This window comes from Garra rufa, chromosome 10, assembly GCF_049309525.1.
Source record: "Garra rufa chromosome 10, GarRuf1.0, whole genome shotgun sequence".
NCBI lineage: Eukaryota > Metazoa > Chordata > Actinopteri > Cypriniformes > Cyprinidae > Garra > Garra rufa.
In genome coordinates, this window is record NC_133370.1 from 49,645,529 (window position 1) to 49,670,147 (window position 24,619).

A 24,619-nucleotide genomic window follows, 5' to 3' on the forward strand; every position below is an offset into this window, starting at 1 on the left:
ATACAGTAAGCTGCTAATGCCCTGCATACTCAGGCTGTCAGAGAGAATGTGTTCACATGTTAAATAATATAAACATGCTTATAAATGAATCCCTTATTTGAATCTTCTGGGCAAGCAGATTCTCCACATCTTCCTTGACTCCTCAGAATTGATGCGCATTCTGTTTTGCTGTCATGCGCGTGATTTCATTCGCGGGGTAAGCTGTCCGAGAAGCGCTCGCCCAAGCGGAAAAACGCGCTGTTGCTGCCAGATCCTGATTGCCAAAAATGTATTGTATTTTTGTATATTATATATAATATGTATATTTTCATAATTTCTCAACAATTCAAAAGTTTAAAGTCCACAAAAAAAATAGCCTATGTAAAATGTATATATATTTTTAAAAATAATAATAAACAGGAAAAAGAGGAAATATTAAAATATGATTTCGTCTCTGATTTTATTGGTGTCTAAATAATGTCAAGATATTATTATTTTTGGTATTACTGGTGGTTTTAGCACTCAGCATACCTGGTAAATAAAAGTGTCACCTCTCGCCACTGCTGTGCATTAGTTTGAATGCAGCCTGGTAAAGCTCCCTGTCTATGATCTCATCAGTAATAATAAAATGGCAGTAATGCTGAGGAAAGAGGCTGAAGTTGACGTGCCACTGGTGTTTTATATTAACGTTGTTTGGAAGCCTGTGCAATGATGAATGAACAGGGTTTTCTCACTTGTTTTCATGTTGTTGTTGCTTAGCAATGCACGCGATGTTGTTTTTGGGTTTCACAAAAGGAGGGTGGGACGGTGGTTGGTGCTCTGGTTGGTGACTGAAGGCGGTGACTGAGTAGATCGGACGTCACATTTTTACGGAGGTCACAGCAGCTCCTGAAAAGAAACAGCTACTTTAAGCAGGCTGTGTGCAGTTTACTGTGGATTGACTGTTTTGAAACTCATATGGTAGTTACATAACCCCTAGACCTCAGTTATCATGAAAAAAGCCAGGAAATTTCGATTTTGACAATATGGGACCTTTAAAGGTTCTTCTTGGGATCATCAGTGGTGATACAAAAAACTTTATTTTTAAGAGTGTAAGTCACTCCAGTAAAGTATGGCTGGAAATGACCTTACATTACCTAAAGTATCCTTAATGTTGTGCAAGTCTTAAAAGAAGTTACACAGAAAACATGTGGAGGTTATTGCTACTAGAGGAGGATCTACTACAGCATCTGCTTTAACATGCCTGTTTGAAGTTATCAATTATTGATTTGACTAGAGTCTGAACTAAACTTTTAAGGAGGGCAGATTTTCAGAAACTGGATTGAACACGTCTGATCTACAGGATACTAATGTCAGTTCAGAGTTCAGTTACTTTTTCCATTCTCCACTGTGAATGATTACTCAATGTCTTCAATAACAATTTGAGAAGCAAAAACTGTTTGTGTGTTATTAATACAATCAGATTGTGCTTGTCTATGATTGTGATCAGTATCTGACCACATTATAGGGATAATCAATGCAAAAATTCTGGTCATTTCAAAGTGTTCACATACTTTTTCTTGCATCTGAACGTCACAAATATTTTTTGTAAGGAAGATTGTCATTTTCCTCCAGTGATCATTCACGAAACAGCTTAATCAGCTTGAACAGCCTAAAAAGTTGTTTTCTCTTCATAGCAAAGACAGATAGAACCAGACATGCTGTACTGTTTGCATTTGCTAGAGGAAACCGGTCTGCATGTGAAATAGTAGATTAAATTAGTAAATAGTTGTTGAGATAAACTGAAACTATTGCATCTAAATTTTTTCAGTCGTTGCACAGTCATTGAGCTTTCTGTAAATGTTTTATTATTTATAGAAGCAACATGGTTAGTTTCATCCAAGTTAGATTTAAAGCTGATAAATGTGGCCATTGCATAATTATTTATATTTATACTACAGGGCCGTTGAATGCTTGAATCTGATTGGCTGATGAACGTTCTAGAGGTGTGCATTATATTCAGGGAAACGCACAGCGAACGTAGTTCCAGGCAGCTTTAGACCGCAGTGCATGATATCACTTCGCCATATACGATTTCAGTTATTTTAAAGGTCCTTACAGCCAAAAACAGCAAAATAACTAAAATCCACAATGACACTGGCCAAACTAATAAATACAGTAAACATCAGGATAAAAACGACAGATTATTTCTATGTTTTTTTCCACAATATATTAGGTTTTATTATGTACGGAAAGCACAAACTCTATTTCTCTCGCCCTCTTCTCACTTACCTCACAGACGCACACACATTACAGTTTGCACTCGCGTTAGCATTCGCGCTAATGTTGTTAGCGCTGCTCTGACGATTAACAACTTAAAAACGACATGACAGCTCTCACACGCAAGGTAACAACGGCGTGGTCTTGAAGAAAATGAACTTAAAGTTTAACTGTTAGTAGAGACGATGCTGCCAGTCACCCTTGAGAGACACAGACGTGAGAGAGGTAAAGTCATACACTTAGTTTTTCTCTCCCTCACTCTTTCCGTCTGTCTGCTTGTCTGTTGGTCTGTCTAAACTTCATTATTAACGGCATTATTTTGCTATTAACAGCCCAAGCGTCGTTACTAGTTCTAAAATGACGTTTTGGAACTAGCAACGAAGCTGTTGAATGAGCTGCGTAAGAAATTAATCCTACTCACAATAGCGTTTTAAGGATAAAAACGGGACGAATGTCTTGAAATATATCATTTGATCGATGTCTTGAGGTGTGGTAACTGTAGTATAAGCGGAATAATTGACTTCGGGCCGTAGAATTCTACGAAAATAATGCACACCCGAGGTGTAACGGCCACTCCGCTTCGCGTCGTGACCGCATCACCACCTCGGGTGTGCATTATTTTCTAAGAATTCTACGGCCCGAAGTCAATTATTCCTTACGTATATGTTACACACAAAAAAAGGTATGATCATTAAGTCATGGCAATTTTCTTTATATATGAAATTAAACCTAATTTTTTAAATGTAATTTAACTTGAAATGGCTTGAACAACAAAGTTTATACTTAAAAACTGTTCATTTGCTGCCTTGATTTGTTAAATTGAATGGGTGTTTTTTTTATTTTTTTTTTTTATTTTTTTTTTTATTTTCAGTGGATAATGAGACATACTGTATCAATTTCAAATTAATTTTTCAGAGTTTGTGATGAGATGAAAACATGCAGAAATAGTGTGGGAATTAAATTTAAACTCTAGATCTTTTTAGTAGCATTATATGCATGTTTTATGATGTGTGGATCACAGATTGAAAAGTTTCCAAATACCATTGGTGCAAAAATACAACACCTGAAGCAAATAGCTTAAAATAGACATACAGTAGAGAAATGATTGTCTAGATTTGGTTTAACTTCAGTGATCAAAGACTGTGTGTTTTAATAGATCAGTAGTCTAATCTGTGACTTTTGTGAAACACAGACATGCCAGAAACTAGACAAACATTAAGCTCCACATCAGCTATACACTAAAAAGAAACATTGAGTATCACAGTGACTTGGCATGTTTTCAGCCACCAACCACTTCAGAGAAGTCTTATTAAAATAATTTGTTAACTTACTAGTAGGTTTATAATATCTACTACACTATATGGACAAAAGTATTGGGACACACCTGTGAATTATTGAATTCAGGTGTTTCAATTAGACCCATTGCAACAGGTGTATAAAATGAAGCACTAGCCACAGTCTGCATTTACAAACACTGAAAAAAGAGCTCAGTGAATTGAAGCACGTGATATGACAATGCGATTTTTGAAATTGCATCCCTGCTATAGATATTCCATGCTCAACCCTAAGTGGTATTACTGGAAAATGGAAGTGTTTAGGAACAGCAGCATCTCATGCATGAAGCAAAAGATCATGTAAAGTCACAGAGCAGGTCAATGAGTGCTGAGGATCACTGTGCTGAGAGTAAAAGTCACCAATGTTCTGCTGATTCCAGGGCTGAAGATATTCAAACATATCACCAAATATGATGCCAAGTGTGGGATGATGGAGTGTGTAAAGTACACAGATACTGAACTCTGGAGCAGTGGAAACCTGTTCTGCAGAGTGACCAGTCACACAGTCTAATGGGTTTACCTTTGGGATGAACTGAAATGAACCAGACCTTCTCATCAAACCTTTGACCTCACAAATGGCCTACTGAATGAATAAGCAAAAAGAAAAGATCCCACAGAAACACTCCAAAATCTTCCTAGAATAGCAGAAGCTGTTATAGCTGTAAAGGGGGATTAACTCCTTATTAAATACAATGTCATTAAAGTTCCTGATAGTGTAATGGTCACGTCTTAATACGTTTGTCTATGTGCGTCTTACTTTTAGGCTTATTTTATGTCTAAAATGTAAAAAAAAATGTTAAACTTATTTTAGACATGATTCCAAATGCTATGTTAATACTTGGTTGGTTTTCATACCTCTTCTGTGGAGAAACGTTGAGCAGAAAATAGTCATTTATTTTCCCCAAAATTACTCAAATGTTAATGTCTCAAGGAGCCCAACCCACTCTTGGGACTTTGCTCAATCATAGGACAAAGATTCAGCTTTAATAACTAAACGCAAACGGAATACTGGGACAATCTTGATTGCATTTGGTCCAGGAATAGAAACCATCAGACAACGGAGGAAGGTTGACTGTCTAACTGAGTGAATTAGACAAGAAAGAAAAGTCACAAAATTGAAGATCCTAACACTAATAAACATCAATGTCCTTTCTGAAGGAGATCAGCCCATTGGTGAGAAACCATTATCTCTCGAGGAAAGATGTTTTATCAAGACGTGCGGCACAGATCACAGCTGAAATACAACAGGTGTGGTATTACTTTAATAATAATCTCTCATCTTTTATTCTTTAATAGCATTAATATGGTATTTTGGTGCAAATTCACCTTTGTGGGAATCCTGTTGCTTTTTAGTTTTATTTTTTTCCTTCTATCATATTGGAATTAGAAAACCAATTCAAAATCTGTGTTTTGAAGTAAAACCAGCCAGGAATCACTGATCAAATGAACTGACTCTTATTCTGAATCTAAATGTTTTCAGCAGTCGTCTGATATAATGGTTACCCAGGGAAACAAATTATTCCTTTTATGACTATTTTCTCAAATTATTTTAGGGTAAGAGAAGAAACTACAATGAGGTGCTTGAGTTGTCTTCTGGGGATCTGCACAGAGGAGGAATAAAACCCATCACCTTTGTTCGTCAAGTGGGTAGAAGATTTATTTACATCAGTCAGAGAACACATAACACATTGAAAAATGTCTATATGAGGATTTATTACACATTTATTCTGATTCATGTTATTTCAGTTAAAGAAGTTCACTTGCAGTAATAATGTCATGAAGAGAAAAAAAAGTGACTCTATAACATCTCACTGTTACTGATGTATCATGCAGCTCAAAGCATTATCTCCTCAGTCTATTCTGATTCATCAACACAGTTTCACTGATGATCCATAAAGAACACTAAACCCAGGATAGAGCGGCTGAGTGAATGTGGTGTGGACTGTGTGGATGAGGCTCATTGTGTCAGAGACGCTGTAGAAGGACAGAGTTCCTGCACTGTGATCCACAAACACTCCTATTCTACTGCTGATGGACTTTACAGGGAGATCAGTCTGTTTGTTATTATGTCTGAATGAGTATCTGGAGGCAGAGCAGAACAAACTCCAGGATTGATTATTACGTCCAAACACACACTCATTACCCAGTCCCTTCCGGTGGATGCTCTTATAGGACACTGATATACGGACACATCCACTCCACTCCAGCTCCCAGTAAAAGCGTCCACACACACTCTCTCTACACAACACCTGAGAATAACCATCAAATCTGTCTGGATGATCAGGATACGACTGGGCTGTGTTATTGTTAGTAATTACTCTGTTGCTCTCAGACAGACGGAGGAGTTTATATGCTGTGTTCAGATCCAGAGTGAGCTGACGGGAATCTGATGGAGATAAAACACATCAGAATCAGGAATTATGAATCTGTTTGATCTTTTCATGTAGCTGAACTCTTCATGTTCAGTGTATCATCAGTGTCTCAGTACAAATGACCAGATATCCAGAGCAAATCATCATTTACATCATAAATTACAATAGCACTTCTTTCACCTTCTGCAGGAAGAACATGAATACATTCAGTGAGTTTTTCTGCTTGTTTTCTTACTGACTTACATTGTAGGAAGTCGTTCCTGGTCCTGGTGAATGTGACTGTGGAAATCAACAGACATGAACAGTGTGATTCTCATGATCCTCCATCCATTCCTAAGACATTTCTAATATGATGTTCTCCATGATATGAGATGATGATGGACTCATTTCTGAGAGCAGATGAATCTCACAGACTTTACCTTTGTCTGAGATCTTCTTGAGCTCCTCTTTGCAGAAATTTTCCAGTTTGACTCTCAGCTGACGGACAGATTGTCTCAGACCATCAGAAGAGATGAGAGAAATTAAGGGATTGTCATTTACATCAGTAGATTCAAGAGATGCTGAGAGAGACTGGAAACTCTACAGAAAACAGAAATCAAAACCCATCAGATCCACAGTTCCTCGAATAAGAAAGGAAAGGATGTGGCCAAGTATGGTCACCCATACTCAGAATTTGTGCTCTGGATTTAACCCATCCAATTACACACACGCAGTAGTGGACACACACCCAGAGCAGTGGGCGGCCAATGCTGCGGCGCCTGGGGAGCAGTTGGGGGTTTGGTGCCTTGTTCAAGGGTCTCACCTCAGTCGTGGTTACAAGTCAGACTCTCTAACCATTAGGCCACGACTGCCACACAAAATAATAACCTGCACCAACATCAGATTTGACTTGACAGCTCTTTAGTAACTCAATCCAGCATCAGCTTCATTCTTCTCATATTCATTATATCACTTTAGAGCTACAGATTCTAGTATTTGACACTTACACTCTATGTGAACTTTCTAGGAAATAGTTTGGATGATAAAACATCTGCTAAAAACATAAATGTCCATCTAAAAGTTCAAGCACATCAATGGATTCTCATTGTAGGGTTGAGTAGATATGCTCAGGAAAAAGCAGCTCAAAGGCTACGATTAGATTGATTATGTATAACTTTGACTCAAGTCCACTATGATGGTGTTCTACTAGATCTCTGTTACCTGCAGGAACTGGATGTGATCCTGTGTGTGTGAAAGCTGCTCCAGCTCAGCGTCTCTCCTCCTCAGATCATTGATCTCCTGCTCCAGTCGCTCCAGTTGTTCTTTAGTTCGACTCACTACAGCCTTTTCCTGATCTCTGATCAGCCGTATCAGCTCAGAGCGGCTTCTCTCAATGGAGCGGATGAGCTCAGTAAAGATCCTCTCACTGTCCTCCACTGCTGTCTGTGCAGAGCGCTGTTAGGACACACAGTGATTCAGGCTTCAGTGGGACTGAAAGAGACAAGAGAGTCTGAACTGAGACTGAGACAAACTTCTCTTCTTCTCCAGACTCACCTTATGAGACTCCACAGCCTCTCTCAGCTGCTGAACATCTTTCTCTCTCTGCTGGATTCTCTGCTGGAACGTCTTCTGCGTCTCCTTCAGCTGGTGCTAGGGGACAATTGGATGACAGTAAATTTCACAGAAAACTGCTGTCAATAAATCATCATGTAAACAGATAATCTCATAAAATTGCAATTGATAACATCTCTGTTATATATGTAACCTTGGTTCCCTGAGTTGGGAAATGAGATGCTGCGAATCCATTGCTATAGGAAAACCTTTGGGGAGATAAATGTTTTATTAGTCAGTAGCACTGAACTGCTCCAAATGATATAAATGTACATTATAAGAACGGGCTGCTTGCTATTTCATTAGAATATCTGAAGCACCTACACCATCACACCATTCTATTGGCCAGTAGCACTTGCATTGCCTGAAGGATATGAAGGCATGCTCTAAGAACGTGCTGCATGGTATTTCATTGGAATTCTTATTATGCAGAAAGCAACATCTAAGTTATACGAAAGGCCGGTAAAGCAGTGCCTCGCTCCCTTTCATAGTTGAGCTGCATAGCCATTGCTATGGGAAAAATATACCATAACGCCTTCATTTACCTGAAGATAGCTGGAGAATGAGGAAAGAGTCCACTCAAGCAAATAAGAACTGGGAGCCATGTGTCATTCTCATGTACAGAGCATAGAACTTGATTAAGGTATTGGGAGAGGTCCATTCTGCTACAACACAAATATTCTTCAAAGAAGAACCTTTAAAGAGAGTCTGGGAAGAAGCCTTTTCTCTGGTGGAATGAGCATGTATACCCAGAGGTGAGGCCATGCCACTCATAGGCTGCAGAGATAGCCTTGATCACCCAATGAGACATTCTCTGTTTGGTGACCACAGCTCATTTGCCTTCAAAACTACCCCCCGGAAGCAAAAAGGAGTTGCCATGACCTTAGGAATATATACCAGCCTAGGCCACAACAATACTTTAACCAGCCGAGGAGAAAAGTCCATACAAAAAGCTCTGATGGAAAGAGCCTGCATGTCAACAATTATTTTAAGAGAATATAGAGCCACCAAAAGTCGTCTTATAAGTCAGAAGCTTTTCTGACACAGTCTCTAATGGATAAAACGGAAAACCTGTCAGACCTTCCAGGACAATGGATAAGTCCAATAAAGAAATTTGTGCAGGGTGGAAAGCCCTGTCTCTACCCTTGCGGTAAATGGGCCATCAGAGGGTGTCGTCCAACATAGAAACCCCCCACAAGCACATGTACAGCATAGATAAAGTCTATGTGGCAGCTAAGAGTGGCATTGAAAACTGGCTGTGCAGAAACTCCAGTAGTGGAGCTCCAGGGCAATGACTTGGGTCTAGGTTGTGTTGCATTCACCAAGAAGCAAAAGTTTTCCACTTGAGAGCATACAGGCGCCTTATGTAAGTGTCCCTGGATGTCAGCTGAGAGACCAGAACACATTAATGTACTCAGAAGAGGACCCACAACCACAGCCTCCATAAGTCTGGGCAAGGCTGCCAAATCATACCTTCAGCCTGAGTTAACAGGTTGGGCCAGGGGTACCTCCTAAGTCGGGCTAACTAACTCACTGATCAAGTCCGAGAACCATATTTGAGTGGGCTAGAATGGGTCTACAAACAACAGCTATCTTACATTGTCCACCCACACTCTGAGCAGAACTGCTGGAATGAGGCAGATCAGGGGACAAGGACAGAGTCTGGACCTGGATCTTTGTTGGGCCAGAGCAAAAGAAGACACCAGAACCAGAGTGGGCAGTGGGAGCTTGAGAGCTCAGTCCTCAAGTATGAGACCAAAGTCATGCTGTTAGTCCTGACCGGTACGTAATAGCCCTTCAGATCGGGTTTGAGGGCCAGAAATACTGCCATAAGACTACATGAACTAGACAATCTGTTCTGAAGTGGCTCAGTCAACTTTGTAATGACTAAACACACACAGGAGACAGTCATGCCCGCATTGTGCAAGAATCCAAGTCTACGCCCAGAAATATCATTTGCTTTTGGGGCAGTAGTACACTCTTTTGAAGGTTCACACAAAGTCTCAGGCTCCTCAAGTGACACCGCTAAAGCCTGTGATTGGACAAATATGAGCCGATTGTTCAGGTAATTTAAAATGCTCTGGAGCTACAACAGGGCCAGAGCTACATCCATACATTTAGTCAAAGGAGCTAGGGCCAGCCCGAAGAATGGTAGAAGAATTAGTAATGCATTCCAAAAAATGATTGTTTCCAAGACTGCAAAACCTCTTGGTGGAGGTCTTGGAAGAAAGGGAGAGGTTTACAAGGCTGGGCTGTTTCCACCAAGGCAGTGCTGGTTTGGAGCCAGAGGTTCTTTGTCTATTGACACCCAAAGCACCAGGAAAAGTTGTTCATAAATAGAACCAAAACATTTCTGGTTTAGAAGTAAGAACTGCTTGCGTCAGGGGCTGGGGGCAGGGTAACAGTGACCAACAAGACAAACAGAAATTTGACCAGTCTTTTTATGAAAGATGTTTGGATGCTGATGTTGGTTCTCAAAGTCACTATCAATATTAGGTTTGTTCAGGATGTGTCGACGCCTCGTCGTGTGGTGTAGTATTGCGAGGTCAATCTTAAAGTGTCATCTGCTTTCTAATCGCTCTTGCTGTGCTTTGGTGTCCTGCACCAGTTGGTCTGCTGGGAAAGATGAGACGTATTCAGTGACATAAGACCTAGCTCTCTGGTGGCTCTCTGGCCGTTGAAAATGCAAACTAGTTATTAGATTGTTCGTTAGTTGAACCAACTCCGAACCAGCAACAGCACTAGCTCTGAACTAGCACCCGGTTCCTGCTGGTGAAAAAGGGGCCAAATTGGTCATCCAGCTTTGACTGGGCCTGATTTTGAACCAGCTCGCTGTGCCATTCAATGCTTCCCAGCTTGTCTACATCATGAGTAATTACACATAATAACTCCTTGTAAGATGGGGAAGGGCATTTTTCCTGTCTGTTTGGAGGGAGAGAACAGCATGATTCACCCTCAAGGTGCTCAGAACCGGATGTCCCACAACCGAAGAAAATAAGACAAGCCTCTTGGGTAGGCCGCAATTTGGCATTAGGTGACAGGGTCCACAAAACTATCCTCTAACACTTCCACATGGCCCAGCGAGAGAGATAAATTGAGAAAACGTGTGCTCCATTTGCTCTGGCTTGCGATGGTCACCCCATCTCATGTGGTGCCTCGGCAACCGCAGAGACAGAATGCCGGGGGGTTGACAACTTAATTTCCTTCATCAGACAGAAGATGAGCCTTGGGTGTAAAACTATTAAACTCAGCCTACCGCAGTGTTGACAGCCATATAGGGCGTTAGAAGATGTCTGGGCATGCTGAAGGCCCAAACATTTTCATGAGTGTCTCCTACTGTGATGAACCTGTCACATGGATCAGCTCATTTCCTCAAGTTCTTAGTGTCTGCTTGAGAGGTATATACTTACCTGGAAGTAGTCAAGAACACAACAAAACTCAGGCAACAGAAAAATCCACTTCCCGAAGGAATGAAAATCTGATTAAATAACATACACAACATTCTTATAGCATACATTTATATCCTTCTGGGGCGATGCTAGTGCTACTGGCCGATGGAATAGCGTTATGGCAGTGATTTTCAAATCCAGTCCTAGGTTCTGCATGGTTTGCATGTCTCGCTTATTTAACACAGTTCAGTTCATGAATATTTCTCCTAATGAGCTGATGATCTCAATCAGGTATGTTAAATAAGGGAGAGCCCCCCAGACCAGGATTGAGAACCACTGTGTTATGGTATAAGGGCTTCAGATATTTTTCACACTGATCTCATAGCAATGGCTATGCAGCTCAAGGGAATTTAAGAAAGAGAACCCATGTTTGTATATTAAACATTTCAGAAGGGATGATTGGTTGTTTTACCACCATCATATATAAATCCACATGAATATTAAGGCACGTTTCAAACTATAAAAATGTAACTATCATTCAAGTAAAACTGACACAGACGTAAAGCTTCACACTGACAGTGTTTCTATGCATTTAAGCGGAACTCAAGACAGTAAATAAATCAACAAAATGAAGCTATAAATGACTAGAATCATCTGGATTTAGTGCACCTAACTTGTACTTTGACTTATAGAAATATATATTTTATGTCAAATCAGTGACAAATCAGAGTCTAAATACCTGTTTCTCTGTCCTCTGTGCTGCAGCTGATACAGTGTCATGGTTTTTATGTTCATCCATCGTACACAGCACACATATACATTTCTGGTCAGTGCGACAGAAAACCTCAAGGATCTTCTCATGTTTCTGGCAGATCATTTCCTGCAGTCGTCTAGTGGCATCTGTCACATTGTGTCTCTTTCCTTTAAAGAAACTCTCATGTTGTTCAAGGTGATTGTGACAGTAAGAGTTCAGACACATCAGACAGGACTTGACGGCTTTGTATTTTCTTCCAGTACAGACGTCACACTCCACATCTCCAGCTCCAGCGTAACAGTCAGCAGGAAGTTTGGTCTTCTTCAGTTTCTCCACCATTTCAGCCAAGATGGTGTTTCTAGCTAAAGCAGGTCTTGGACTGAAGGTCTGTCTGCACTGAGGGCAGCTGTAGACTCTCATTTGATCCTCCTGATCCCAGCAGACTGTAATACAGCTATTACAGTAACTGTGTCCACAGGGAATGGCCACTGGATCCTTTAGGAGATCCAGACACACTGGACACGTGAACTCCTTCTGATCCACTGAAATTCTGGCTTCTGCCATTTTACTGCAGGAATACAGAGACACAAACACATAACAGCTTAACCACACTCAAGTTTGTCTTTTCCTTAACTGGTGAGTTGAAATAATTTCCTGGTTCTGTGTTTGAGTGACGTGTAAAACAGGTTTGCCTGCAAGTCTGTAAAGAAGGTTTATCGTTCCTGCTCCTGCTAAGTTTAGTTTCGACACTTCTGTTATCAACAGTGAAACCTGAAATGAAATGTCAACTAGATATCAGTCTCAGATAAATACTCAAAGAACACAATTTAGAGAAAAGCAGGACAACAGCTTTATATACTGCAGTAATACTACATCCTAATTACTACACTTTTACTGCAGGACTAAAAACGGTGTCCAGATTTACAGTTCTTTTATGATCACACTGATGGATCTATTCTCTTAATCTTCAGCTGACTGGCAGCAGCCATATAAATTCCGGGTATCTATTGTTCTGTGAAACCACAATAATGGGGAAGACTGCTAACTTGGCAATGGTCCAGAAGATAATCATTGACAACCTCCATAAAGAGTCAAAGAAGGTCATTACTGAAAGAGGTGGCTGTTAATAGAGTGCTGCATCAAAGCATAATAAATGCAAAGTTGACTGAAAGGAAGAAAATGGATAGGCAAAGGTGCACAAGCAACAGGGATGACCGCAAACTTAAGAAAAATGTCAAGCAAAGCCAATTCAAACACTTTGGAGAGCTTCACAGGGATAGGGCTGAAGACTCCTTCAGGAAAAGGACTACCAAACCACTTCTGAAACAGAAACAATGTCAGAATCATCTTACCCAGGCTAAGGAGAAAAGGAACTGGACTGTTGCTCAGTGGTCTAAAGTCCTCAGATAAAAGTAAGTTTGAATTTCATGTTGAAATCATAATCCCAGAATCTGGAGAAAGACTGGAGAAGCACAGAATCCAAGCTGCTAGAAGTTCAGTGTGAAGTTTCTGAAGTCAGTGACGATTTGTGGTGCCATGACTTCTGCGGGTGTTTTATCAAGTCCAGAGTCAATGCAGCCATCTACCAGGAGATTTTCCAGCACTTTATGCTTCCATCTGCTGAACAGCTTGACCTGCCGACAGTGCCAAAAGCACTTCCAAGTGGTTTGATGACCATGATATTACTGCACTTGATTGGCCAGCCAACATGCCTGACCTGAATCCCATATGGAATGTATGAGATGCTGTCAAAAGAAAGATGAGAAACAAAACAAACCAGCAGCAGTGCCACAGGCTGATCACTTCCATGCCACACCTCACTGATGCTGTTATTTGTGCTAAAGGAGTGCATTAAACCAGAGTCTCATCTCCCATTCCCTTTAAGGGTCAGTTGCGCTCGCGCCATGGTGAACTCGCTATTAACACAGCCGAATTTGCTAGAACAAAGACTGAACACTTCTCCAGAGAGCAGAGTTGGGTGCATGATAGGGCCCAAGGTCTTCGAGATTACTAGGGCTACAGGCAGGAGAGGTTTTGTTTTAGGGTTGTAACTAAACTCTGCAAGACATCGGCACTCCAGGATCAATGTTGCCTTTCCCTGGTTTATTTCTTACATTATTGATGAAAAAATAAGCGATGTTTGGTATTTGGAAAAGAAGGGAGTGAAGTTCCAGAAATGACAATATTAACAAGTGTTACAAATAATCAGTAATCAATTCTGTATAATGGTTATCAGGCATATAAACATGCAAATAATCTGTATTGGTATCAGTTATAAAAAAATAAATCAATGTTTGTCGATCTCTATTTTTTTATTTGCAGGTCCTTGCTGCCTGCTTCTATCCAGCCCTTTTGGAGGATGACAGTCTGCCATTAGATGTTAAACAAAGGGCCGAAAGTCTCCTTAGAGAATGCGATGGTGGAAGCGTAGGTGAGCTTTTGTCCCTGCACAGTCAATGTACTGTTTCCATTTTAAAACTTTTGCACTGTAAAAAAGAAATTGAGCATTAAAATCAGAAAAGTAACATTTGCACCTCTCAAATGTTACAATTTTAGCATCAACTAAATATTAGCTCTTTGTTTCAGTTTTAAATTTTTGTTTTTTTTGTTTTTACAGTGTGGACAGGTCTGTTCAGATATTCATTAGTGTATATAAATGACTTGAGTGTAATATTGAATCCTTTCATCTGCATGTGATACTCATGTGGTGACAATCTCTTCAGGTTCATATACAGAGTCAAGTGGAATCACCAAAATCAAACACTGTGTGTCTCAGTTCATCACAAGGAGAGATGGAGGAGTTCCTTCCTCACCTGACGACATCTTCATCCAGTCCGGCTCCCAGACGGCTCTCATGGTTCACTCAACAAAATTAGTCATACGAATACTTTCCTTTGAAAATGTATTGTTGGACATGGGATGGACATGTGTCTTCATTCCAGACTGAGTAAATATTTTCGTTGTAGAATATGCTGAAGTTGCTGATGCGTAGCGAGGACTCGTGTCGGACCGGTGTGCTCATACCTGTACCCACATATGCTTCATTTACTCTGGCTCTGGAGGAGGAGGGAGCTGCCATCATACCGTACCATCTGTGTGAGGAACAGGGCTGGACGCTGCAGGTGGAGGAGCTTCGCAGGGCACTTCAAGCAGCTAGAAAGACCTGCAATCCAATAGCGCTTTATATCTGCAACCCAGGGAATCCAACAGGTACAGCAATAGATATTTATATCTCCAATATTCTCCATAAATCTGTGCAATTTCACTTGGTTAAAGCCAGTTTACCTTCTTTATCCTGTCTAATAACAGACATGATATTGTACATTCCTCTTACACCATTGTTATTATTCCTTCATCTCTTAAGAGTGCTGTAATAATTCTAAAGACACATGATGCTGACCCTAATAGCTTTGCCAATTTTCAACCAATTTCTAACTTACCATTTTTCAGAAACTATTGGGGAAGACTGCTAAAGCTCAGGTCCATACTCACGTTTTGAATAATAATCTAGTTGAACTATTTCAATCTGTTTTTCGTTCATTTCAGTGTACTGAAACTGCAATGGTAAAATTTACTAATTATCTACTGATGACAGCTAACTCTGGACTCTTAAATATACTAATTCTACTTGACTTAAGTCTGACCTTTGATATTATTTCTCTGATACTTTTCAGTTTTAAAAATGTGTGTCATATTTTCAGCCGTTACCAGTGGTGTTCCTCAGGGATCTGTCTTGGACTCTCTTTTATTTATTATTTACCATCTACTGGGTGTTTATATTTTTTAAAGAAATTTTTAATTTATTTTAGATCTACCCAGATCTACTTCTTCACTAAGCTTAATTCCATTTCCCATGTCTTCTGTTAAACTGTTTAGATAAAGTGCAATTACGGTGTTCTTGTAATTTTCTTTTCTTTCAGTCAAATGATGTTGGTACTAAGTCCAGTTTGAAAAAAATTGGACAGTTTTTTTCATTGTCTATTGATAACTAAATAGTTTCTCCATCTTTTCAGGATGAGTTTGGGTGTCATCCTTAATAGTAGCCTATCCTTTGAACCACAAGTTAATAATATCAAAAGTAATTTAATCTATGTCTTACATCTAGTTGTGGTCACTTCACATAGTGATTATTGTAATGCTCTCGTCTTTGGTGTACCTCTTAAACTTTTTACCAAACTTTAGTTGATCCAGAACTCAGCTTCTCTCCCTTGAGTGTTTTGAAGTGCACCTTTAAAAATAAAATGTATTCAGTGTCCAATATTGAAAACAAGGAAAGTAGCATCTTGAAATACTTGATGGATGAATGTTTCTTATAATATCAGGTCACTTACAGAGCAGGACGTCCATAGAAGAAGTGATCCGCTTCGCTGCAGACGAAGGGCTCTTTATACTGGCTGATGAGGTGAGTTTATCTCAGGTACCGTAAGAGCTCTCTGTCAAAAAAATAAACGTTATTTTAAATCTATAGATCAGGGGATTCCATCCCTTCTACTGGAGGGTCACCTTCCAGCAGAGTTTAGCTCTAGACTTAACCCTCCTGTTAACCCTTAACACTGCAATAAACTATATATAGTTCTAGTGAACTGCAGCTCAGAGGTTGTAGAGGAAAAGTTCAAAGACCAAATAGTCTACATTTAAAAGAAATTTTAAAGAGTTTAAAAGAGGAGAAGTCCACCTGCTGCCACCTATCGATGAAGCATTGCAGATTCAGGTTGTTGATTGGAATTAATCTATTTCATTTGAAATCATTCCAGAGGAATATTTATGTTGTTTTGATGTTGTTCTGTTAAACAAAATGCAGGGTTCTTAAATTTGAAATGTTTTTGAACAGCATGAGTTCAAAGGAACTAAATAATAGTCTATTTTTTTCAATAGTTAATGGTGGTAATTATTAGTTTATTGGTAGGAGGGTTAATTAATCACCCCTGAACCAGCTAAACAAGGTCTCCAGGATCTCTAGAAAATGTTTGTTGGAGCTAAACTCAGAGTAAAGTGGTCTTTAAGGAGCAGGATTGGAACCCCTTGCTCTAAAACCCTACTTTCACATGTTTGTTCATTTGTTTCTCCACAGGTGTATCAGAGCTGTGTGTATGGAGATGATACTGAGTTTTATTCTTATAAGAAGGTGTTATCAGAAATGGGCTCCAATATTTCCAGCACTGTGGAACTGGCCTCCTTCAATTCTGTCTCCAAGGGATTCATGGGAGAGTGAGTAGTTGTGCTCCTGAATATTATGTGGGTTTCCTGGTTTTCTTCTTCTTCCCCAATCGGAGTCAATTTAGCCTATGAATGGTATATAGGAGAATTATTAAATTTGATTGTCTTTAGGGTCTCTAAAACAAACTCTAAAGTGCTACCAACAGTTCAAAAATGTACTTTTCAAATGGTATTAACTTTTGAACCCTTTGTTGTATACAAATAAATCTTACTTGATTCTATATAAACATAATTAAATCACATTACTCTAGATAAGAATTGGAGATTGGGCCAGTGGGTTTGACGGTTACACTTTTATTAAAAATATCACCGTATGAAATAAATAGCAAATCTGTGTTAGTCCTCTTCTCTAACCATTCTTTGTGTCCAGGTGTGGGTTTCGCGGTGGCTACGTGGAGCTGGTGAATCTCGACTCTGCGGTGATGAAATACGCTCATACACTGTTTTCCACTAGATCCTGCCCGTCTGTTGTTGGACAACTTGCACTTGACCTCATGGCAGATCCTCCAAAACCTGGTGATTCTTCATTCCCCACCTTCTCTGAGGTTGGTGTGCTACATATTAGTACTTAAAGTGCTCGTATAATGCTGTTTTAATGTTTAATGATTAAGCTTGGCAACTAGCAGACTAGTTAGACTGATAAAATACAGTATATCAAATGAAAACAATAGTTGTTATTGAGAATGCACATTGCTTTTTCACTTTTCTTAATGTGTATAAAAATGTGTGGCAGGAGAAAGTCTTTAACAAAAAAATAAAAATAAATAAATAACAGTTAAAATTCTTTGCAGTCATTGGCAAGTCCGTTCTTTGCGTTCTTGGAATTGAGAAACAGCCCAATGTTTTGGGAAACAAAGGTGAAAGTAAAAAGTTTCACGCAAGTTTGCTGCGCTCTTACAGGACAGATTGCCTGGTTTTTATTTGAAATCAACACATATTCTATAAGGAACACCACTTTCACACACAAAGCACTAAAGCAGACCCTGCATATAGATAATTTATAATCTATTTTTGAGGCATCAACATCAATTCAGCACCACTCCGTAGACAGCACCAGGTAACGTCGCAAGTAAGAAGGTATATCTTAAGCAACCTCCTGAGGTATAGTTCGAGGAACACGCCTAGAAAAGGTACACCTTTGGTTAAGGCATACATTTAGGGTCTTCCTAGAGCACAAAGAGACAGCTTTATCGGGAAACTCAACCATGGACAGTTGCCTGTAGCGTCTAAAAGTTAGGCTTCAGGAGTGAGATTGGATGTCAGAAAGAATATTAAAGTAACCAATCAGAGGCAGATTAGGGCGAGTCCAAAAAACGCTATTTTTACTGATCTACACGATTCATGTGAATGACATATTTCAAGGTGAAAACAGCTAATTTCGCCGAAAGGTGAAACAAACAATCAAATAAAATAATTCACAAAAGCAATTTTACAAATTCCATTCTTCCAAAAATAAAATAATAATAATAAAAATTAAAATGCAAACCTGACATTTAAACCTGGAAGCTCCAAAGTTAAGCACTGCGATCAAATTAACCCACTATAAAGGTACCAGTTGATACACAGGGAGCACTGTTATCTCACTGTTTTTTCACCAAGAAGAAGAAACAAACAAACACAAAAAAACCTGACTTAAACAGCAAGCAGAAATTGCAGGTTACAAAAAACAAACGAAGCAAAACATGCAGCGACAAAGGAGAATAAGACACGCCAACGCACTGATTTACATCTCAAATAAAAACTAAAATAATGAATCCACATTCCTTTAAAGGGAAGTCAAACCAAAAAAAAGAAAAAAGAAAAAAAGAAAGAACACAAAAAAACACACTATAATGCTAATCACTAATCAAAAAATATAATGAAAATATCATATGTCCACTATCGGCAAGATATTAAAAGAGCATATCAAATATTTACTTACTGAACAGGAAGACGGCAGTGACGCACGCATTCAGCAATGTAAACAACAACGGGGGTTCAATACGACAAACTTTCACACCGACAAGGAGAGCACCGAACGGACACCAGAGTTACATAAGGACAGCACGCATAAAAATAAAACACGCAAAACGCATAGGCCTACTTCCAACACCAAGCAGCCAGACGCCAGACAACGGAACTGAAACAGTGACGCCCTAGAGATTACTTTATAAACGCCCACTTAATAAGACTCGATCATAATAAAAGCATCGGACACCGCAACGCATTTCAGCAGACAAGGAGGAAATACTATATAAATATGTAATCAAACACACTTCACAAGGTGTTCAGGATCCTTAGGGAAGACTGAGTAGATTTGAGACTTGTGTACAGTTGAAAAAATCAGTGTTGGGGAAAGTTACTTTTAAAAGTAATGCATTACAATATTGAGTTACCCTCTAAAAAAGTAAGTAAAAAAGTTGCGTTACTTTTAAAATCTGGGCAGGGCTTGCTTGTTTGTTTTTAAAATAAAAAGTTCTATTTTTGTCAAATGTAAAAGCCCTTTCACAACATAAGCCTCAGGCTTAGAGAAAAGTAAATTGACGTCTGTACAGTAGACCACAGAAGAACAAATGTCAACTTTTCAGCAATAACAAAAGGAAAACAAATTCGATTATCTTGAGTAATTTTATCTTATTAGTATGGATGAATTGGATCATCGAAGGTCGGCAGCAAAGACATCGGTTAATAAAATCGAATTAAATACATAAAGGATATTTGTATTATTTAACATATAATTATTGCAGGTTTGTGTTGAATTTCAGTGTTTTTATTCATTTTGAAGAACACTGTATCTGTTTTTTAGTGAGTGAGATGAATTAATGCATGTTCACATTTATTCTAGAACTAAAGTAACATCTTACTCACAATTTCTCTCAACAGGAGAGCTTTTAATCAATAAATGGGGGAAAAGGAACTCAGATATTTTCGTGTCAATTAAAAAGTAATGCGTTACTTTACTAGTTACTTGGAAAAAGTATTATTATTACATAACTTGTCATACTTGTAATGCATTATCCTCAACACTGATGGGCAACGACACAGAAAGTAAGTGAAACAATGCAGTTTAAAGTGAGGCGTTGTCGTGGTCCAAGCACAATGGTTTGTGTAGATGATTCAGTTATGATTCAGCAACATCTACAATGTCTCTTTTCAAGTAAATTATGAGTCTTTATGTATCTATTTTAATATTCTGCATACTAAAATAAAAAATACAGTGTTACTTCTTGGACATACATTAAGTTATCTCTGACAACTTGACAAATTTATTGTCAATACCATTATAAGTAGGTTTAAATCAAATTAATGGTCTATAAGTATTTAGCATTTACAATTTTTGCATAACAGTTACTTATTATATTGGGCTTTATTAAACTTTATTAATTTATATGCATTTTCTTACTACAAGTCAATTTATTTTCAAGTCTTTAAACTGAGATCTAATCTGTGGCTCCCTCGTGTGGACAACATTAGTAGTGGTAGTTTTTTATTTGAATGATTACAAATGTTTAATGATTTACTGATAATACACCCAAACTCAAATTCACTGATTCATCTTATTTCATGCCTGCATTAACAGCATGATTTAGTTTGTTTGTGCACAACTGTAAATGTTTTAGCAACAGCCGCCACTGGTAAGAAGGTATAGCTGTGGCACTCTGTTTTAAACACTCACCAAATGGTCACAGGCAATGGTAGACCTGACATAAAGAACTGATAAAAGTTGAAAAGTGTCAGTATCAGCAAAAACAAAAAAAGTCAAATCCTATTATTGGTCTGTGAAAGCTTCTTGATTTTGACTTTAACTAAATTAAATGAATGTTTTCTATCAGGAGGTCCAGTTCATTGAACATACGATCCGTAAAAACATTGGTCGGATTCAGGAGGTCTTTGCTGAGCTGCCGGGGATCAGCTGCCAAACACTGAAGGCCGGGTTTTTTGTCTTCCCCTCTCTACACTTCCCTCCGAAGGCAATAAAATGGGCCAAGGTGTGTATTCTGTGTATTTCACCAGTTCGTAAACGATTGAATAAAAAGTGTTGTTGTTAAATAAAAGCCAGAGCAGATATCTGTGACCTCAAGCTTACTAGAGGCTCAATAAAAACATTTTTTGGTTCCCCAAATAACCTTTCTGTGAACAGATCCTAAACTAAATTTTGTCTCGTGTGAAGAATATTTGAATAATTTGAAAAAACTTTTTAAAACTAAAATTGATGTGGAATGAATAGATTTATCAACGCCAACCTTTATTTTTAGGAGTGTAAGTCACTCAAGAAATGGATGGCTGGAAATTATGATGTGTTTTGTAATGGTGAGGTCAGAAACTTTACTTTACCCCAATCAGGATGTTGTGGAATGACCTGTGCAAACAAGACACACTGAACTCAAACGGATCTATAGTGAGGAATGGTCTGAAATTCATCCTCAATGTTCTGCAAGTCTTATACAGTCTTAAAAATAAAGTTTCTTCATCATTATCAATGGTTTCAGGAAGAACCTTTAAAAAACAATGGAACCAAGGTTAATATTATTTATTGTCAAAAAAGGCTCTTTTGATTTTTCAAAATGGTTCTTTTAAGAACTGTTCACTGAAAGGTTCTTTGGGGAACCAAAAATGGTTCTTAAATGGCATCACTTTAAAAACACCCTTTTGGAAGAGTGTGAGAAGCTACAGAAAGCGTGAGGTGGAGGTTGTTGCTGCTAAAGGAGGATCTGCTCATTCCTCTTTATAATTATCAAGTGTTCATGAAAATGAGGTGTATTTGATTAGAGTTGGAGCTCAAATTTGCAGGAAGGCAGATTTTCAGAAACAGGATTGAACTCCTCTGATCTACACTCTTAAAAATAAAGGTGTTTCACGATGCCATAGAAGAAGCTTTTTTTGTCTAAATGGCTCCATAAAGATTCTTAGAACCTTTCTGTTTCACAAAAGTTTCTTTGTGACGAAAGAAGGTTCTTCAGATTATGTGGAACTAATCTTGGTGGAACTAAAAATGGCTCTTCTATGGCATCGCTGTGAAAACCATTTAAAGCACCTTTAATTTGTAAGAGTGTACGGGATACTAATTTCAAGGGTTCAGTTACTTTCTCCAATCTCTGTAAATGATTACTCAATGTCTTCAACAACAATTTTGAGAAGCACAGCTGTTTGTGTGTTATTAGTTCAGATTGTGTTTGTCTGATTGTGATCAATATCCGACAAAATTATAGTATTAATCTCTGTAGAAATCCAGGTCAATCTATACATGTCAATCAATGTTACTGGGAGAATCTCCCTGTGCAAACATTAAAATATAGTTCATAAAAGTCCGTCCTGGGATGTATATTTCACTGGGTAACCACAGGTGACATATTGAGTGTTTGGCTTTAGATTTTTGCTGATATATGATGGTACTACATCATTATACAAAGGAAAAAAGTGTGCTTTTCCACTGAAGACCACTAAAATGTAAAAAAAAATCTCATATCAGCCAGTTAGCATTGGAGTTATTTACATTCATTCATTTTGCACATGCTTTTATCCGGAATGACACATAATTCGTCATAAGGATGCATGCATTGAACTTGAGATATATGAACAGATCGTTTTTTTGCCCGTCAGTATGGCTAAATGTGAATGAATAACTGAATGAAGTGAGACTAGAAAAACACAAAGCTCTGTCTCAACACAAAATCCATGATCAGTTAGAGTCTTCAGTCAAGCCTTAAACTCTGAATACCTAATTAACCAGAGTCTCAGCAGTGAACGAATCTCATTAGCTGGCAGTAGAATGCAGACTTTAGTGCTGATTCTTTCTCTTTTTTCAAGTTTTCCTACAGTTAAAAAGTTGTTTTCTCTTCATAGAAAAAGCAGATGGAACCAGACATGCTGTACTGTTTGCATTTGCTAGAGGAAACCGGTGTGCATGTGAGGCCCGGCTGTGAATACGGACAGAGAAACGATAGCCATCACATCAGGTTTGTGCACTGCCATAGACGTTCAGTTACTGCATGAGTGATGTAAATGGTTAACTCATACAAAACACTCTAAATCATTCTCCAAACATTAGCCCATCTTAACTGCATCTCCAGAGTATCCCATGATTTCTCAGTGAAAAGTGATTCTTATTGGTTCTCAGGCTATTTCTGGGAACTCAAGAGGACATAATGGAAGATGCTCTACAAAGGCTGAAGACGTTCCACACGCGATTCATGAAGGAGTTTTCTTAGTGTCATCTTCAGATTATGAGATCTGTTTAACCCTTGAATGCATGAATGTTTCACTAATCAGCAACTCGAAACAGACATCTAACACGACTGGATCTCTAAACTACAGCAATAGTATAAAACTGTTTTTACACTGCAAAAAATGCTTTTCTTACTTAGATTTTATGTCTTGTTTCCAGCCAAAATATCAAAAATTCTTAAATCAAGAAAGAAAAAACAAGTCAAAATTAAGTGAGTTTTTCCTTGAAACAAGCAAAATAATTTGCCAATGGGGTAAGAAAAATAATCTTGTTTTCTGTTAGGCAGATTATTTTGCTTTGTTCTAAACAAAACCTCACTTAATTTTGACTTTTTTTTTTTTTTTTTTTTTTTACTTTTTTTTTTTTTACAAGAAAATTATTTTTACTTGTCTAGAAAATGCTTCCTGATTTAAGTATTTTTAGATATTTGGGCTGAAAACAAGACAAAAATCTAAGTAAGAAAAGCATATTTTGCGGTGTATATTCTAATTACATTTTCAAAGGAGTAAAATAAAACACTTTTTGTTGTCTGTTGAATCTTGGAAGTGTGTTAAGCAGCTGCTTCACTGCCATTACATTAAAATACATTCAGCATCAAGCTTATATTGGGGATCTGAACCTTTAAATACATTAATCTTTAAAATGTTTTTGTTTTTGAAAAAATAGTGAGGTGTGATCTTCCAGTTCTAATGCAAATGTTTTGTGAGAGTTTAAATTTTAATTCCTGTAAGTGTTCTTTGTTTCTAGGTCCACCAGCATCATACACACATTAGTGGCCTTTGTCAGAAGACATACATGGCATTGCTTGTAATGTACCTTATAAAACACATTAATTATAACACATCCTGTACTTGACTGATTTTGCAGTCCTACACCATTGTGTTAAAGGTTCTTTAAAGAACCATCTCTTTCTTACCTTTTTATAATCTGAAGAACCTTCTTTCACACAAAGAACCTCTTGTGAAACAGAAAGGTTCTTCAGATGCTGAAAGTTCTTTATGGAACCATTTAGACAAAAAAGGTTCTTCTATGGCAACGTGATGCACCTTTATTTTTAAGAGAGTATTATACGGTAGGAAACTTACAGTTTGGCTGAATATGTGTGACCATGGACCACAAAACCAGTGTTAATTAGCATGGGAATATTTGTAGCTATAGCCAAAAATACATTGTATGGATCAAAATTGATTGATTGATTTTTCTTTTTAAGACCGTGTTCCATTAAGATACAGTGCCTTGTGAAATTATTCATACCCCTTCATTTTTTTCACATTTTGTTATGTTGCTGTCTTATGTTAAACTACTTTAAATTACTTTTTTTTTTCCACATCAATCTACACTCCCTACTCCATAATGGCAAAGCAAGGTTTTTAACATTTGTGCAAATTTATTAAACATAAAAAACTGAAAAGATCCCGTTGTTTCTGGGACACTCAAAATTTCAGGAGCATTCATATTGCTTCTAGATGTTCCTACACTTGGAGTGGAGTTAAACTGTGGTGAATTCATTTGAATGAGTC

The 24,619-nt window shown here is 38.2% G+C and overlaps 2 protein-coding genes across 3 annotated transcripts; one reads left to right on the forward strand and one right to left on the reverse strand.

Moving 5' to 3' along the window:
• Nucleotides 1–4,715: 4,715 nt before the first annotated feature.
• LOC141343534 (alanine aminotransferase 2) lies at nucleotides 4,716–23,288 on the forward strand. The gene is made up of 11 exons (XM_073848099.1): nucleotides 4,716–4,820; nucleotides 5,126–5,215; nucleotides 14,000–14,108; nucleotides 14,401–14,534; nucleotides 14,644–14,887; nucleotides 16,000–16,079; nucleotides 16,749–16,885; nucleotides 17,265–17,439; nucleotides 20,707–20,862; nucleotides 22,718–22,830; nucleotides 22,992–23,288. Exons 1-11 carry the CDS (start codon nucleotides 4,716–4,718, stop codon nucleotides 23,080–23,082), a joined length of 1,434 nt encoding a protein of 477 aa, XP_073704200.1. The 3' UTR covers nucleotides 23,083–23,288.
• Nucleotides 5,212–19,014, reverse strand: LOC141343529 (tripartite motif-containing protein 16-like). Of its 2 annotated transcripts, XM_073848094.1 has the most exons (9): nucleotides 18,816–19,014; nucleotides 16,009–16,110; nucleotides 15,834–15,905; nucleotides 11,663–12,245; nucleotides 7,478–7,573; nucleotides 7,145–7,378; nucleotides 6,364–6,523; nucleotides 6,188–6,223; nucleotides 5,212–5,958 (listed from the first exon to the last, which is right to left on the reverse strand). In XM_073848094.1, the coding sequence occupies exons 4-9, from the start codon at nucleotides 12,239–12,241 to the stop codon at nucleotides 5,441–5,443; spliced, it is 1,623 nt and encodes a 540-aa protein (XP_073704195.1). In that variant the 5' UTR covers nucleotides 12,242–12,245; nucleotides 15,834–15,905; nucleotides 16,009–16,110; nucleotides 18,816–19,014; the 3' UTR covers nucleotides 5,212–5,440. The 2 variants fall into 2 exon arrangements, with proteins under 2 accessions (XP_073704195.1, XP_073704196.1); XM_073848095.1 differs by lacking the exons at nucleotides 15,834–15,905; nucleotides 16,009–16,110; nucleotides 18,816–19,014 and adding an exon at nucleotides 13,030–14,634.
• Nucleotides 23,289–24,619: the final 1,331 nt, after the last annotated feature.